The sequence below is a fragment of the Gorilla gorilla genome, chromosome 12 (genome assembly GCF_029281585.2).
Source record: "Gorilla gorilla gorilla isolate KB3781 chromosome 12, NHGRI_mGorGor1-v2.1_pri, whole genome shotgun sequence".
NCBI classification, from domain to species: domain Eukaryota; kingdom Metazoa; phylum Chordata; class Mammalia; order Primates; family Hominidae; genus Gorilla; species Gorilla gorilla.
The window spans coordinates 115,750,748-115,768,071 of record NC_073236.2 but is presented as its reverse complement, the minus strand read 5'-3'; the positions used below and the strand labels follow the sequence as shown (position 1 = coordinate 115,768,071).

The 17,324-nt window shown below is 43.9% G+C and overlaps 2 protein-coding genes and 1 long non-coding RNA gene across 18 annotated transcripts in view; 2 read left to right on the top strand and 1 right to left on the bottom strand.

The window, feature by feature from the left end:
• The window catches only part of FAM228B (family with sequence similarity 228 member B), a 92,822-nt gene extending 81,164 nt beyond the window's left edge, over window positions 1–11,658 (top strand). For 10 of the 12 annotated variants that reach the window (XM_063696026.1, XM_055377573.1, XM_055377565.1 and 7 more), the window contains 4 exons: window positions 3,563–3,670; window positions 6,250–6,387; window positions 9,658–9,714; window positions 11,377–11,658. In XM_063696026.1, coding sequence (XP_063552096.1) covers window positions 3,563–3,670; window positions 6,250–6,387; window positions 9,658–9,714; window positions 11,377–11,413 — 340 coding nt within the window. In that variant the 3' untranslated portion in view covers window positions 11,414–11,658. The remainder of the gene's footprint in view (window positions 1–3,562; window positions 3,671–6,249; window positions 6,388–9,657; window positions 9,715–11,376) is intronic. The other 2 variants (XM_019021330.4, XM_055377567.2) reach the window with 2 other exon arrangements.
• On the bottom strand, window positions 6,383–16,641 carry LOC129531526 (uncharacterized). Its single transcript, XR_008676749.2, has 4 exons — window positions 16,525–16,641; window positions 9,851–10,088; window positions 8,475–8,596; window positions 6,383–8,057 (listed from the first exon to the last, which is right to left on the bottom strand). It is a non-coding gene; the product is annotated as an uncharacterized lncRNA (long non-coding RNA).
• FAM228A (family with sequence similarity 228 member A) overlaps window positions 16,600–17,324 on the top strand; it is a 26,533-nt gene continuing 25,808 nt past the window's right edge. For 2 of the 5 annotated variants that reach the window (XM_019021333.4, XM_019021336.3), the window contains exon 1: window positions 16,989–17,132. The gene's annotated coding sequence lies outside the window, so the exon portion shown is untranslated. Of the gene's footprint in view, window positions 16,736–16,984; window positions 17,133–17,324 lie in introns of those variants that run through there. The other 3 variants (XM_019021334.4, XM_063696030.1, XM_019021335.4) reach the window with 3 other exon arrangements.

Genomic DNA, 17,324 nt, shown 5'->3' with positions numbered 1-17,324 from the left:
TTTCTCTCTGAACCTCCTTTTTTTTTTTTTTTTTGCAAAACATTGTTCCCAAGACTCTATTAAAATGCCACTTTAAAACTTCCTCTCTGAAGTCATTCCAGACCACCTCCTGTTTACACTAGGCCGTACAGATTAGTCTCTCTTTTGTCCCACGATGTACTTTTTCATCGATCACACAGTTTGCACCTGTTTACTTGTCTGTGTAATGAATGAATGGATGACCAGTCACTGATTAAGTCTGTGAATCTAGGTTGTAGCCATTTTGCAAAGAACCTTCAATACTAGCTAAAGAGTTGGGAGTTTATCGTGTAGGGAATGGGGAGTCAGTGAGGATAGCTGAGGAGGGGGTGAGATGCTGGAGATGGTGCTTTTAGAAACTTTAATCTGATGTGTGAGGTATATGACAGTTTGGATATAGGATAGGACTGGAGGTTGGAGATCACTGAAGAGTTTTTTTAAAAAATAGGAATCCACATTTTTGGTAATAAGAGTCTCAGTCACGATGGTGGCAAGAGGAGTGAAACAGAGATCGATATGATGACACAAGGGAATTCTAGATTTTGGTGACTACATTTGGAGGGCCAGGGAGAACTAAGAGTCAGAGAGGAGCTCGAAGTTTTGAGAATTGTTATCCTCTGTATTAGTTTCCTGGGCTTGCCATAACAAAACACTGCAAACTGAGCAGCTTGAAATGACAGGAATCTATTCTCCACAGTCCTGGAGGCTGGAAGACTAACGTCCAGGTACTGGCAGGGCCACTCTCTCTGAAGGCTCCTTGTCTCTTTCCTAGCTACTGATGGTCGAAGCAATCCAGCAATCCTTGGTGTTCCTCGGTTTATAGCCTTATCTCTGCAGTCTCTGTCTCCATCTTCACATGGTCTTCTCTCTGTGTCTGTGTCCAAATTCCCCTCTTCTGATAAGGACACCTATCAGTGGGTTAGGGTCCAACACCCTAATCTACTATTACCTCATTTTAACCTGATAACATCTGCAAAGACCCTATTTCCAAATAAGGTCAAATTCACAGATGCCAGGGATTAGGATTTGAAGGTTTTTTTTGGGTGCACGTAATTCATCCTATAACATTACATTAATTCGTTCCATCAAAGAATCATGTATTGAGTTGTAATTGCCTTTAAAGCATTCACAATCTAATAGAGAAGACAGATATTTAAGCAGATCATTCTATTACAATGTGATATGCACATATTATTACGGACACACAAAGAAGGGTCATTTAACCTAGCCTAATAGCAGACAAAGGTAGAACTTGGATAAAAATAGAAAAGGAGGAACAACAGTTTCTTGGGATTTAAATCACTGAATGCTTTGTTTTATAATTTTATTAATTTAATAAATGACCTCCAGTTTGGGTACATCCAAGAGGAAACATCCCATCTGAAGTTACCAATAGGAGTTCGGTACAGTTCTGTAGCAGATATAGGTATGGGAGACAGCTACAAAGAGGAAGGAATCCATATGCATCCCGTCCCTCTTTCCATTTTACACCAAATTTCTGGGATCATTTTCCTTTTTTCTGAAGTTTGGCCTTTACAATTCAATGTTCGTTTACCTTTGAAGATAATTTGCCAAGCACACGATTCTAGATTGACAATTATTTCTCTTAATGTTTTAAAGACATAATTCTCTTGTTATTTGGCTTCTATTGTTGTTTTTGAGAAGTCTGCTGTCACTCTGATTTTCTATCCTTTTTCTGTGGCTGCTGCTAAGATCTTCTCTTTGTCTTTAGGTGTCCTGCATTCTCACTGCTGGTGTCTGGGTATGGGTTTCTTTTCTTTTCATTTTTTTTTTTTTTTTTTTTGAGACAGGGTCTCATTTTGTCACCCAGACTGGAGTGCAGTGGCGCGACCTCGGCTAACTGCAGCCTTGATCTCCTGGGCTCAAGTGATTTCCCACTCCTCGGCTCCCCAAGTAGATGGGACTATAGGCATGCACCACTACACCCAGCTAATTTTTGTATTTTTAGTAGAGATGAGGTTTCACCATGTTGACCAGGCTGGTCTCGAACTCCTGGACTCAAGCAGTTTACCCACCTCAGACTCCCAGAGTGCTGGGATTATAAGCGTGAGCCACTGCACCCAGCTAGATTTCTTTTTATTTAACCTACTGGTATGTGTTGTGCTTCCTGGATCTCTGTATTCATGTTTATCATCAGTTCAGAAAAATATACAGCAATTTTTAAAATTATCATTTTAAATATTGCTTTTTCTTCATTCTTTGCATTCTGCTTCTGGGCTCAGATTAGATATATATATTAGGCCTTCTTCAGCATGCTCGTTAAGAGTCATCACCACTCCCTAATCTCAAGTACCCAGGGACACAAACACTGCGGAAGGCCGCAGGGCCCTCTGCCTAGGAAAACCAGAGACCTTTGTTCACTTGTTTATCTGCTGACCTTCCCTCCACTATTGTCCTATGACCCTGCCAAATCCCCCTCTGTGAGAAACACCCAAGAATGATCAATAAAAAAATAAAAAATAAAAAAAAAGATATATATATTAGGCCTTCTTATCTTAATATCTTTTAATATGTCCTTTATATTTTCCATTTTCCTCTTTGTATATATTTTCCAGTTTGCTATTTCTTTCTTCGCTGTGTTTGATATTAAGATTTTAATTTCTTAAATTTCCTTTTTTCCCCCCAATATGCTTGTTCATTCCCAATAGGCTCTTATTGCTTTCTTATCTTGGTGATTTGTTCCTTTTCTTCTTGAAGCATTTCATACATTGCTGTACTACATTCTATGTTTTCTCTGTGCCAGCAAAATTTATGTTCTACGCAGGGCCAATATCACCCTTCCAATCAACCCTTGCATGGGTGAAAGATTGGAGGACTCTAAGATACCTGTCTGCCACCCCATGGCAAAGGACTGGGAAGTGGAATGTTTGTATTCTCTCTAGGGAAAAGCATTTTATATAATGCTTATAAATGACACAATTTCTGTGGCTTCTTGTTACTTTGGAGTTTAAGCTCTTAGTGGATAGGGAGTACTTTAAACTTTGCTTAGCTGATCCTTGGTTCTCAGTAAATAGTAAATCAATCTCCATCATGGTTTCAGAAACTCTAAAACAACTGATTTCATCCAAGAATGTATACCAGTTGGAGTAATGATGTTTTTGTCTCTATATTTAGCAGTCAGTGTATAATAATACTTCCTATATAAACGTAAGCTAGTATTGCTTTCAAAACATTCTCGTAACGCCAGGCGTGGAGGCTCATGCCTATCATCTCAGCACTTTGGGAGGCCGAGGCAGGAGGATCGCTTGAGGCCAGGAGTTTGAGACCAGCCTGGGCAACATGTTGAGACCCTATCTCTACAAAAAATAAAAATAAATCCCTTGGCATGGTGGTGCATGCCTGTAGTCCTAGCTGCTTCGGAGGGTGGCTGAAGTGGGAGAGATCCCTTGAGCCCAGGAGGTTGAGGCTGCAGTGAGCTGTGATCGCACCACTGCACCGCAGCCTGAGCAACAGAGATCTTGTCTCAAAAAACAACAATAAAAAAGAACAAAAAAACCTTCTCACACTTGTTATCTTGTTAAAGGTTAAAGGTGAAAGTGAATTTTAATGACTGTAGTTTTGATTTGAAACCCTTGGCAAGAGCTCCTTATCTTTTGGAATCCCAGGAAGAAGAAAAAACAGTTATTTACAAGTAAGTCTGTTCTTCCATAGCTTTGCTCTTCTTTTGCTAAGATGCTAGGCTGTGCTGCCATCCCCTGCCATCTTTTCATGTTGCTGAGACGGTGCTGAGGCACACACAAGGCTCCATTGTGGCAGGACACCGGGCATCTCCTACCACTGTATCTGGTGAGGTGGCAACACTTCCCAGGCTTTTCTGGTCTTAAAGAACAAGTAGGCTGGTTGTGGTGGCTCCCGCCTGTAATCCCAGCACTTTGGGAGGCCGAGGCGGGCAGATCACCTGAGGTCAGGAGTTCGAGACCAGCCTGGTCAACATGGTGAAATGCTGTCTCTACTAAAAATATAAAAATTAGCCAGGCGTGGTGGTGGGCAACTATAATCCCAGCTATCTGGAAGGCTGAGGCAGGAGAATTGTTTGAACGCGGGAGGCAGAAGTTGTAGTGAGCCAAGATTGTGCCACTGCACTCCAGCTTGGGTGACAGAGCAAGACTCTGTCTCAAAAACAAACAAAAAAACCAAACAACAACAACAAAACAAGTAGCTAATACAGAAATAACAAACACAGAAATGGAAAAAAAATTGTTAACAACTTGTACTAAAGCTAAAAGGTTAGGAGATTTAAAATTGAATTGGAGTAGTATAAATGGAGTTTGGGACTGGTTTGGGTGGGTAGTAGCTGTTACAATGTTGTACCTAGAGTGAAAGATGTTGTTGTAAACAGAGAATGGTACATACTATCAAATACTATGTATATAATGTGGGGAATCATCTCAGCTAACTAGTTTTAGAATTAAGAGATTTCTCTACATAATTATGTATCTTGTAACTATCTGGTTAAAAGTCGTGCTCCCCCTCAGATATTGCTGGAGGGAATGTAAAATGGTGCAGCAACTTTGGAAGGCAGCTTGGCAGTTTCTCAAGATGTTAAACATTAAATTATTATGTGACCCAGAAATTCCGCTCCTAGGTTTCTACTCAGGAGTAATGAAAACATATCCACATAAAGGCTAGGATATGGATGTTCATAGCAGCATTATTCACAACAGCCAAAAAAGTGGAAACAACCCAAATGTCTATCAGCTGATGAATGGATAAACAAGATGTGGTATATCCATACAATGGAATATTACGTGGCAATTAAAAGGAAAAAAATACTGATACATGCTGCAACACAGACAAACTTCAAAACCATTGTACTCAGTGAAGGAAGCCAATAACAAAAAGCTACATATAGTATTTTTTTTATACAAAATGTTCAGAAAAGGCAAATCTATAAAGACAGAAGGTAGATAGTAGTTGCTTAGGGCTGGGGATGGGAGTGGAGAGTGACTTAATGAGCATGGAGCCTTGGGGTTAATGAAAATGTTCTAAAATAAGATTGTCGTGGTGGTTGCACAACTCTGTAAATATACTAAAAACCATTGACTTGTACACTTAAAATGGGTGAATTTTATGTCATATAAATTACACCTTATTAAAATTGTTCATAATAATAATAAAAAAGGAACCTAGCAAGGTGCAAGAAAAGTGAGCTTTTATGACTTTCTAGGAGATCGGCTTACAATTCTCTGTTCCTAAAAAGTGCCCGAAGTAAGCTGCAGTAGTTTCCTTTTCCTGAACAGGTTCAGAATTTGTTGAATAAATACAGTGTGGCAGAAGCTGGAGGGCTTTTAGAGATGCTGGTATGACCAGCAGAGAGAACGACTAATTGTTTCCTGAGGACCTTAGTGATGTACAGTAGAAACAGATGACAGCTGGGGAGGGCGTTGGCCAACATGGGCTCATTGTCCTTGAGGTGTGGTTTAACCATTTGCTGGGTTGTTTCTTGAATAGGAGCCACAAGTGAGGGGAAAAAGGAAGTGTCCAAACTAAGCCCTATTCCCTTGGTAGCTGAAGGCCTTAAAAGATAGAATGATTGATTGAAAAGAGAATTGAGACTCACTCTTGCATATTAGGGTCCAAAGGAGTAAGTTCTTCTGCGATCCCTAATTGCCAGAGTCTCAAATAGACCTGTTTGGGTAAGATTTTACAATAATCAGCATCTTAATTCTATTTAATTTTGATAAATGATACAAAAGGAGAGATTTTGTTCTCAAATACATCTTCTAGCAGAGCGAGACCCACGTGTGAAGGAGGATATTGCATTGCTGGAGTAGTGGGTTCCTATATTTTACACTAGAGGCTTAAGTCTAGGCTCACTCTAGAAGAAAGAGGAAGACTGGATTATCTTCCATGAATAAGGGAAGCATCCCAATTCTGGCAGCAGGGGTGGAGAAGGCATATTTGTCCTTGGCAGAGTTAGACCTTCTCAGGGAGGGCAAACTGAACAACTCTATGAGGGATCATTCACTCCAAAGGACCCAAAGCTGTTTGATTAAGCAGCACAGAGATTACAGCTGAAACTATGACTAGAGCAAGGCAATACTATTTATTTGGGTTTATTTTCACACAAAAAAAGTAAATACGTTTATTTTCATAAAAATACACAAATTCACATAGAACTCATCAACTTCAAATTTAAATAAAAATATTAAGTGCTACAGTTGAGTTGAGAGTTAAGAGAATCCCTTCCTTTCTGGTTCCTTCCTGCAGAAACAAAGGGTCATCCTTTCTAGAAAGAGAACCGCTGTGCTATCAGGAGGGAAATAATCCAAGTGCCAAAGAGGCCATCTCTGAAGGGTATTTTTCTTCCTTGAGCCTCAGCCAGGAACGGGAGGAAGACCAGGATGGGTAAGAGCTGGGGCTGTCCCATTTCATCATACATAAGGTGGCAATCGCTGATACCAAAATCTGAGCACCTGGGAACTTTCTTTGTATGGCAGGCTTCCAGGAAGAGAGGAGGCAGTGGGGAATAGGTTAGAAGCAGCTGAGGGGCAGGTGCCCTTTATTCAGAGGGAATGGAGAGGGCTGCCCTGGCCCCCTGGTGGAGTCACACGATGAGGGTGCACCCTGGTGGAGCCACACGATGAGGGTGCCCCCTGGTGGGTGGGCCACGCTGTCCAGGATTTCCCCAGCCCCTCTCTCGTTCTGCCATCTCCACCCTGTCTCTACCATTTACCACTTAGCATAGCCAAGCCAGGCCCCACATTTTGTTAACCTTAAGGCAGTCAAGATAGGTAGAAAATTTTCAAAAGGACCAATACTAAATTCAAGTAGTAAAATTTAGGAAGTGAAAGCCCCCATATTGAGAGATTGCCAGCAGCAGAGAAGAGCACCCACGCTTCCTCACTCGGCACCTTGTGACTCCTGGATTGCATTAGGGCTGAGCGAGGGCTTGTTCTCTGTAGACCCTGGAGTAGGCCCTGTGACTGGTGGAAAGGATCCCAGGAAAAAACTCAGGAATAAGAAGGGAGAAAGTGAGACTTCAGACTGAAATTATTAGAAATGCTTGGAAGTAAAGGAGGAAAATGAAACTGAGGAACCAGAAAAATGCCCAGACCAGTTAATTAAAACCTGGAGTAACCAGGAGATCCAGAGTTTCCTAAAAGAATGGGAATTTCTTGCATTTGAAGAGTTGAGAAGAAGAATCATGAATTATTTAGAGGACTTGCCCAGTGTCTCAAGCAGCAGGGCATAAAGAAGAGCTGGCACCGATGTCTCCAGCTGACAAGTTTGCAGGGCTCATACTGGACTCCTCATGAGGCCAGCTCAAGGCCAAGGAGCAACCCTGGCCCTATCCTTACAGAGAGGCCCTACACAGAATTCTGGGATACATATAAAAGGACAATGCCTTTTCAGGTCCTCTCTGTGCAGATGTGATCATCCCTCCAACTCCTAGTACCAGCCCCTGTCTGCTCTGAGGCTCTGCTGTCAGTCCCCTACATGATCTCCAAGGATCCTCAGGTCCCAGATGGGAGCCCTCCACCTTCAGCTCCATGCCTGTTGTCTGCTGTTGTCTTTGCAGCCCCCAGCCCCTAGCAGCAGCTGTCAACCTCTTCTGACCCTGATCTGGATTCTGAACTTAAAGACATTTAGAACCTGGATTCTTGATTCTGTCTGAATGACCATGGAAGAGCACAATTTTATACCCTGGTGCTTGACTCCTTCCTCTCCCAGCATGTGCAATAAATGAAGAAAAAAGCCCCAACATTTAAAATGGAAAGTTTATAGAAATATTAGGTGTTGGGCCATGTGCAGTGGCTCATGCCTATAATCCCAGCACTTTGGGAGGCCGAGGTGGGCAGATCACCTGAGGTTGGGAGTTTGAGACCAGCCTGACCAACACGGAGAAACCCTGTCTCTACTGAAAATACAAAGTTAGCCGGGCATGGTGATGGGGTCCTGTAATCCCAGCTACTCAGGAGGCTGAGGCAGGAGAATCGCTTGAATCTGGAAGGCGGAGGTTGCGGTGAGCTGAGATCACGCCACTGCACTCCAGCTTGGGCAACAAGAGCAGAACTCTGTCTCAAAAAAAAAACAAATATATATATATATATATATACATATATATGTATTCACATATATAAATATATAGATAGATAGATACAGGTGTTTACAGAACATAGATTTCTCATTCTAAGGTAATGATAGTTAAACTTGGTGGCCATTTGACTGAGCTAGCCCAGCCTACTGTTTCTGGGTCTAGGTGGAGCTTCTCCCTCCAGTTCTCTTGTCCAGAGTCAGCCTCTTAGGAGTGTATTCGAGAAGTCATGGCCTTCCTCCCCACTCCCAGTTAGAAATCAGCACGTGAATGGCCTGTCTTCTGAGTATCCTTCAATCTTGCCATCTTCCTTTCTGACTGTCTCTCCATTTCCCCACTCCTACCCTTAAAGGACAGGGGTGCTACTTTTTTTACTCATTCATGAACATTTACTAACCTTTTCTTTTGTGTGTGTAGCTCCTTTTACTGCCATGTTTTGGTATCCTCCCATGTGCTTGCTTGCTTGCTTCCTCAAAATTTTAACAAGCGCCAACTCTGAGCCAGGCAGCGTTTGAGGGGCTGGAGACACAGTGGGAAACAAAACAGAGACGGCTCCGATTTCCTGGAGCTTACATTTTGATGGGGAAATAGACAATAGTCAACCAAATAAACACATAACATCACGTGAGTTAGTAATAAGGAAAACAAAGCAGGTAGAGGGGGTGGGGTGGGAGAGTGGGGGACGAATGAAGAGGACTGTTTTAGGTGGAGAAGTCAGAGGAGGCTTCTCCTCTGAGATGACATTTGTGCAGCAGGCTGAGGAACCCAGGGAGTGAGGCGTGGAGAGATCTGGGGAAAGAGTGTTGCGCAGATGGATGGGCCCAGGCAAAAGCCTGAGATGGGAGTGAGGCTGGTGTGTTCAGGAAACAGCAAGAAAAAGTGGGGAGGCTGAAGATAGTGAGTGCTGAGAGGGGGCGGGAGGTGAGGCTGGAGCAGAGGCAGGAGCCAGGCAGGTTGGGGTTACAGGCCGGGACAGGGAGTTAGAATAAAATTCAAAGTGTGAGGTGAAGCTGTGCGGAGGTCTGGAGTGGGGGGGAAATCATATCTAATCAGCATTGTACAAAGAACATGGCTGCCGCATAAGCAACTGCTGATGCTGGAGCCGAGGCAGGGCCGTCAGGCAGTGAGGGTTCCAGGCCAGGTGAGAGTGAGGGCTCCAGGCTCCAGCGTGGGTGGAGAGGAGCTGGCAGAGCTCGTTTGTCAGCGTGGAAGTGGGTGAAAGCGAGAAATCAGTGCGGAGGGGCCTGGGTGGATTGTGGTCCTAGTCACTGACCTAGGGAGGTCTAGGGGGAAAGCAGGTTTGCAGGGAGAGAAGTGCAGAAGTGAGGAATAATCGTGTTTGGGGCTGATTCCATTGCAATCATTATAATACCGAAGGAGGATTTGTAGGGTGTGATTTTAGAGCAAATGAACTCTTCCCCTCACTGTCCATTTAAACCTGTTCTGTTGGGGTTGGTTCTTCCCCTGCCCTGGGCATTCTCAGATAATAAACAACCTCTGGTTATGAAGACAGTCTGTTCAGTAACTAATATGGCCAGTCTCGTATAACATAATGACCAAAGCTTCAATCTTCATTTAAGGTCTCCCTCCCCGCGTTTGGGGCTGCTGAAGCTGGAGCTACAAGAAAGAAGAGGGAGGTAGATGTCTTCTCTCTTTCCCTTCTTACTCTCCTATTCCTTACCCCTGTTTCTTGCCACTGTGATTTCTGATATCTTCAGAGTCCACAGTGGGAGGGAGGAAACAGAAATAATGGGTGGGTAGGAAAGTTCTTACCTATTAATTTTATGATGATCTATTTCAGTGTAAGGCAGTCTCTGGGCTTGGCAGGGGTTTGAAGCTAGCGGTTTTTCTCATGGGGCACTTCCAAGTGATCTTCAGAGAAAATTCCTATTGCTTGGAATTTCTCACCGGATTTCTTTTCCAGCTCTTTGCTTAGGACTGTCTCTAGCTCTAAGCATCTGATGGAACTGCCATTACTTCATTCTTCACTTAGGAACATAGCCTCTATCACCTAAAGAGATACTGAGACTAAAATTAGATCCATTTCAGTATCTTTGTAGATGCCCATCCTACACCCAAGAGGAGATATACAGTAGGCAGGTGGAGGTACCGGTCTGGAGTTCAGGGGTGGAGACAGGTTTTTGAGAGTCATCCTCATATAGATGCTATGTGAAATCATGCAATTACCTGGGGGTGAGTGTCAAAGAGAGGAAGGCGGAGGGTTAGTCCTGCGGAACGCCAAGATTTAGAGGTTGGGGCAAGGAGGCAGAGCTGGTGAAGGAACATTCATGGAGCGAGAGGTTGGTATGGAAGGAAGCAAAGCAGAAGTATGTGCTGCTGCAGAGGCCCAGTAGAGAAAGGGTTTCAGAAAAGAGGGCATGCCCAGCCATGTGGCAATGCTGCTGAGAGGGAGGTGAAATGAGGACTGGGGAGATATAGGCCTAACTGCTGATTTTCATCAGAGAGGTTAAGTGGAGCAGCTGAAATGAAACCTGATTAGAGTGGGTTCAGGAGAGAATTGGGGTGAGGAAGTGGAGACAGAATAAGCAATGCTTTTGTGGGGTTTTGCTATAAAGTGGCTGGAGAAGGTAAGGGAAGGGAATATTTTTATCAGCAATATTGATATTATAACATGTATGTTACCTGATGGGAATGCTCCCATAGAGAGGGAGATTTGATGATGCTGGAGAGAGAGGGGGCATAATAGAAGGGCAGAGTCCTTCCACAGGTGAGGAGGCAGCACCCTGGACTCAAGTGGACAGGACACTCTATCCATTGTATGAAGAGGGAAGGCCGAGTACATGGATGTAGGTCAAACTAGCTCAGTGGATTTTGCAAAGGAAGATTGTTTCCTTCTGTTTACTCATTTTCTCAAGCGAGATCATCAGCTGATCGTGAGGCACAGAATAGAGAATTTAGAGGTTTGAAGAGAAAAGGGAAGAAAGGAACCTAGTATTTTCTAAATCACAACAATCCAAGTGGAAATTAGTACTCCAAACATGTTGACATCTGAAAGCTGAGACCACAGGGGTTCCCTCAAATCATGTCACACATCAGTGATCCGCCCCATCTATTTGACCATGTCCCTGAATCTCTTAGTGCTTCTGACTCCAGACAGGGCGAGGAAAGGCTGAGGCAGGAGGCCTAGGTGGAGACCCTGCCTGAGAGATGAGTCACTCGGCTCTGGCAGGACAGGCTTCGGGGGGATCAGCTCAGCTTAGCTGGGGAATGCTTTCTGCTCTTGTAAGCCCCTCATCCCCATACCACACTCAACTCTTCCCTTTTGTCACCTTCAAAAGGTTTCAGCAACCAAGGAGCACACACCCTGATCCTTGATTGGTGAAAGGATACACAAAATCAGGCTGCTTCAGAGGAAGTCATCTGCTCACAGGAATCAGGGTGAAGGCCAAGGACGGCACTCAAGAATTGTCCTGTCTCTAAGAAAAAGCATCTGCAACAAACTTCCTTTAATTTTTGAGTTCAGTGTCTGTGATAATTAAGAAATGGCAATACCATGTATTTTCCCCAGAAGTTAAGAAATATTGCTGAACGAACCAATAAAAATAATTACAGCTCCCTCACTAAGTGTCCATCTCTGTATATTTGGTTTGTTCCTCAATTAAGGTATGCTCCCTTTGGTCATGCACACTTCATGGCCACATCCACATATCCTCTCCAGGTTTTTCCTACATTCTTTAGAAAATTTAAAAATTCATTTGGGGTTGGCCAGGTGAGGTGGGTCATGCCTGTAATCCCAGCACTTTGGGGAGGCTGAGGCATGTTGCCCAGGCTGATCTCGAACTCCTGGGCTCAAGCGATCCACCCGCCTCGGCCTCCATCCGAACACCTGACTTGAGGCCAGGAGTTCGAGACCAATCTGGCCAACGTGGCAAAACCCTGTCTCCACTAAAAATACAAAAATTAGCCAGGTGTGATGGCACATACCTGTAATCCCAGCTACTTGGGAGGCTGAGGCATGAGAATCGCTTGAACCCTGGAGGTGGAGGCTGTAGTGAGCCGAGATTGCACCACTGCACTCTAGCTTGGGTGACAGGGCAAGACTCCATCTTAAAAAAAAAAATTCATTTAGGGTGTAATTACTCACTTGCTGATTCTAAACATTGCCCTCTGGCTCATGTTGAGTTTGAATCTTGGTCACAGGAAGACACGGTAGGACACAGAGCATAGAAGAGTGGAATTCTGTTTCCCTTAGGCAAAGGGACACCATGGTAACCTTTTCAAAAGACTTGGGGGAGTCTGACTTCTTCAGTTCTGTCTGTTCCCCAAATATATATAATTCCAAGATCCCCCTCTTTCCTAGTCAATGCCCTAGATTTCATATAAAAGACTGGCAGCAATGTTAATCCAGCTGGAATTGCAATTCAGCAACCTACAGGATCAATTTATGAACTTGACGGCCACAGATGGAATAAGATTTATTAAAAATAGTGGCCCTATATTTTAATGCCTTGCACATTCTGGCATCTGAGCTTTATATTATTTTGCTTTAAATTATCCATTTTTCTCTCATTCCATATTCCTCATCCTCTTTAAATTATTCTACCATGACAGTTATCTAGTCTCCCAACGTCTCACCCCCAATCAATATATGGTTCTAAGTGAAACTAGATTTTCTTTCTTTTTTTTTTTTTTGAAACAGGGTCTCGTTCTGTTGCCCAGGCTGGAGTGCAGTGGCATGATCACGGCTCACTGCAGCCTGGACCTCCCAGGTTCAAGCAATTCTCCGCCTTTCAGCCTCCCGAGTAGCTATGACTACAGGTGTACGCCATCATGCCTGGCTAATTTTTTGTATTTTTTGTAGAGATGAGGTCTCACCATGTTGCCCAGGCTGATCTTGAACTCCTGGGCTCAAGCGATCCACCCACCTCAGCCTCCCAAAGTGCTGGGATTACAAGCGTGAGCCACTGCACCTGGCTGAAAACTAGATTTTTAAAACTTTATACTATGAACAATTTCAGAGAAGTATAGAAAAAATAATGATAATTGTATAATGAATCCTTATGTTTCTGACATCCAGCTTCAATACTGATTACCTCATGTCCAGTCTTGCTTTGTGTATATGCATGCCTACTTCTCAACCCTAACTGGATGACTTTGAAGCAAATCCCAGATGTCGTATCACAAATATAGTTGCTCATTCCACATGGTGAAGAGAAGATGCCTTTCCTTTCCCTGCACTTTGACACAAATACCAATTCCAAATATCTCACATTTCCTCTGAAGCCTTGTACTATTTCTGTATTATTTGAGATCATTTGTATTGCAAGTAACAAGCTAACCAGAGCTAACATAAGCACAAATGGAATCCATCGGTCCCTGGTGGTCTAGTGGTTGGGATTAAAAAACAAAAATTTGTTGAAAGAGTGCCAAAGCATCTTACAGAACCCTGAGAAAAAACTGAATTCCACAGGAATGGCAGGAACCTTGACAGCACTGGCCCCTGAGCAGCAGGCATCTCAGACCCTTCTAGGCTGTTGTCATGAACGTGACTCTCAACACCTTTCCAAGTCTCTGTTTTGGTTAGACGTCTATAATCCTAGAAGAAAGACAGGAGAATCTGATGCTAGACTTGGGTCAGGTGTACACTCCTTGACCAATTAGCCACAGAGAAGAACAGGGAGGTGCTGCCATCGAGTCCACCTCTGGCCAGGTGAAGTGGCTCACGCCTGTAATCCCAGCACTTTGGGAGGCCGAGGAGGGTGGATCACCTGAGGTTAGGAGTTTGAGACCAGCCTGAACAAAATGGCAAAAGCCCATCTCTACTAAAAATACAAAAATTAGCTGGGCATGGTAGGGGGGCACCTGCAATCCTAGCTACTCAGAAAAGCTGAGGCAGGAGAATCGCTTGAACCCAGGACGGGGAGGCTGCAGTGAGCCAAGATTGCGCCACTGCACTCCAGCCTGGGCAATAGAGCAAGAGACGCCATCTCAAAAAAAAAAAAAAAAAAGAAAGTCTACCTCTGTGAGTGGAGTCAGGGATTTGCCAGAGATGGGACCACGCAGGCATCTCTAATCCACCATGTGGAGCAAGGAGACCAGGAATCACTGAAGAAAGCTGAGCCCGAAAAGGCAGGCAGGAATCTTACAGGTCATGCTAAAGGGTTTGGAATTTATGGGGAGACCCTGAAGGATTTTATAATACTCTAGTTTTTGGCATTTTTTCCCTTTCATATTACTTCATCAGTCAAAACAGACTTCTAGAAATCACATCAGCATTAAAGGGATATTGTTACTTCACCTTGACTTTTTATAGAAGGAGAAAAGTCTCGGTAAATCAGTTCTGTTCCATGAATCAGTCATTAATGCCTTCTCCATAGCCTTTCCTCCGTTCAAGTAAATTTGGAAATTTCCTAAGTTTTCTTTATAACAGGTAGCCTAAATCTATATCACACTTTTAAAATAAAAATCTAGGTGCAAATTTGTTCTTATGGTTAAGGTTAACATGTACACTTCACAAACATTGAGACTTTTGTTTTGTTTTCTGGGACAAGGTCTTGTTCTGTCTCCCAGCCGGAGTGGATACAAGCATGGCTTGCTTCAGCCTCAACCTCCCGGACTCAAGCGATCCTCCCACCTCAGCTTCCTGAGTAGCTGGGACTACAGGTGCCTGCCACCATGCCCAGCTAATTTTTAAACGTTTTGTAGAGACAAGGTCCCATTGTGTTGCCCAGGCTGGTCTTGAACACCTGGCCTCAAGCGATCCTCCTACCTCGGCCTCCCAAAGTGCTGGGATTACATGCATGAGCCACCATGACTGGCCCAGACTTTTTGATTTAAAGAGACTTTTTGGATAGAAATGCTTTTCTCTGTTACAGTTATAAATGACTAAAAATACTAGCTATGCCAAAATGGCAACCAGACGCCGACTGCAAAGCTTCAAAAGGCTTGATGCTCTCCTAGTAGACAAGTCTTCAGTCTCTTAAATGTTTTTTTCATATGTCGACATGGAAATTTCATTTTGTGTAGATGTTGGGATTATGTCTCATTCATTTATTTATTCATCATTCACTTAGTAAGTATTTAAGTGCCTGTTTTTCCCAGGTGCTCTGCCGGGTTCTGGAGATATAAGGATGAGCCAACATAGGCCCTCTGCCCTAAAGTTAGTGGGAGAAACAGTAACAAAAGATTTTAATACTATGAGATTAACTGACTTAGTTGTGGTATGTAGAAAGAGACACAGAGCCTGCAGCAAGAGCCTAGGTGAAGACTCAGTGAAGCACTACCTATTGAAAAGAGAATCTTTCAAATCCTTAACAGTTATTTTCACCATGTAAAAAAGGCGACATTGCCAGGGAACATCAAGTAAAGAGATAAATGCTCAGGTAAGCTTTTAAATCATATGAGATTGAAATAAGTTCATTCAGTAAATCAGGGAAACTTTTATTTTCAAATGAAGTAAGGAAGAAGCTAGGTAGAAATTAAAAATCCTATTTTGTATCACCTTTTGCTTATACTTAATGTAGTTTAAGCCATCAGTGTATTATACTTTTCTGTGTATGTCTACTCAACAGGAATTTTCTGTTCGCCTGCTATTTGGGTCAGTCATAGATGGTCCCATGTTATGAGAAAGATGTAAAGATGAGATAGATTCAGCTCCTTTTCTCGAGAAGATTATACCATATAAGGAAGTAATTTGCTGAATGGTCTCTCAGCCTGACTAGAATCTCTAAATCATGGTCTACACAGCAGTAATGACGAACTTTGGCCCCTCAAGTGTCAATGAAGGCCAACTGGGGCACCTGGATTCCTATCTCCATCTGGCAGTAATGAGGTGGTAACCTCATTAGCCCTGTTAGATTGGTGTTGGAGAAAGCCAGCTAAAACAGAAAGTTTAAATAAGATCCAGAGTCTCATAATATAAACTGAAAATGTTCAGACTTCAATAGAGACCAGCACTGAGATGACAAAGATGTTAGAATAAGCCCATAGACTTTTAAAGTTGCTATGAGAAAAATACTTCAATGAGCAAATATGGATACACTTGAAGCAAATGAAAAAATAAAAATCCTGAGCAAACAGGAGATACAAAGAAGAACCAGATGAAAATTGTAGAACTGAAAATTACAATAGCCAAAATAAAAAGCTCAGCAGTTAAGCTCAACAGTAGAATAGAGAAGATGGAGGAAAGAATCAGTGAGCTGGAAGATAGAACAGTAAAAATTACCCAATCTTAAAAAATGAGAAAATAGACTGGGGGTGGAGGGAAGAAGAGAAGCTTAAGTGGCTGTGGGGGCTATAATAATATTCATGTCATCAGAATCCCAGAAGGACGAGAGAAACAGGCAGGACTAAAAAACATACTTGAAGAAACATTGGCTGAAAACAGAGTAATCCGTGTAGTGGTGTCCTGATACACCTGATACAAGATAATATCCTGTGTCTTGACTGTAGCTATGTCAAATCTTGTTTGTGATAATGTACCATACCTTAAACTATTAACAATAATTCTAGATATCATTAAATTTGTAGTCAGAGTTTTCGCATTTTCCTGATTGGCCCAAATGTTTTGAAGTCGGTTTCTTCACATCAGAATCCAAACCAGGTCCACCTGTGGCACCTTCACCCTTCAGTGGGAGTAAGAAGCCGGACGCGTCACTTAAAACCATTCCTCTTACGTTGTCGCCCTCAATCTTACAGGTAAATGGCAAATTCTCTTTCGTATTAATGTACATGCCTCGATAAAAGTCCAGAAGGGCGGCGGGGGCCTCGGCGGTTGAAGGCCCGCGTGCCCTGGCTCCTGCGAGGGGAGGGCGCCCCCGAGACAGACGTGGAGGGAGGGCGAGGGCCAGGCGCTGGGCTTCATCACTGCGTTTCCGTTTTCTGTGAAATCAAATGGCGCCCTTCCTTTTCCCGGGACGTCGGCGTCACCGTCCAGCTGGCGTCGGGGCAGCACCCCGGGATCTGGCGTGGCGCATGGGCCCCGACGCTCGGGCCCGCGAGCTCCTTTCTCCGTCGCCGCTCCAGGACGCGGCCTCGGGGGAGCCCTACCGGGACGGAGCCGCGGGGCCTGCGACTTCCCCGGAGCTGGCCTGAGGTGGGGCCCGGGGAGGCCTACGGGCCTGGGGGTCGCGGAGCCCAGGGAGGGCTGTGGCGGGGCCAGGGCGGCGCGCCCCGGAGGAAAGGCCCGCTTTGGCCCGAGGACGACACGGGAGTGGGTAGCCGGGCCTGTTGAAGCGCCTAGGGCGCCGAGGATCCCGGTTTGTTGGGTGACTCGGCTCAGCTTTTA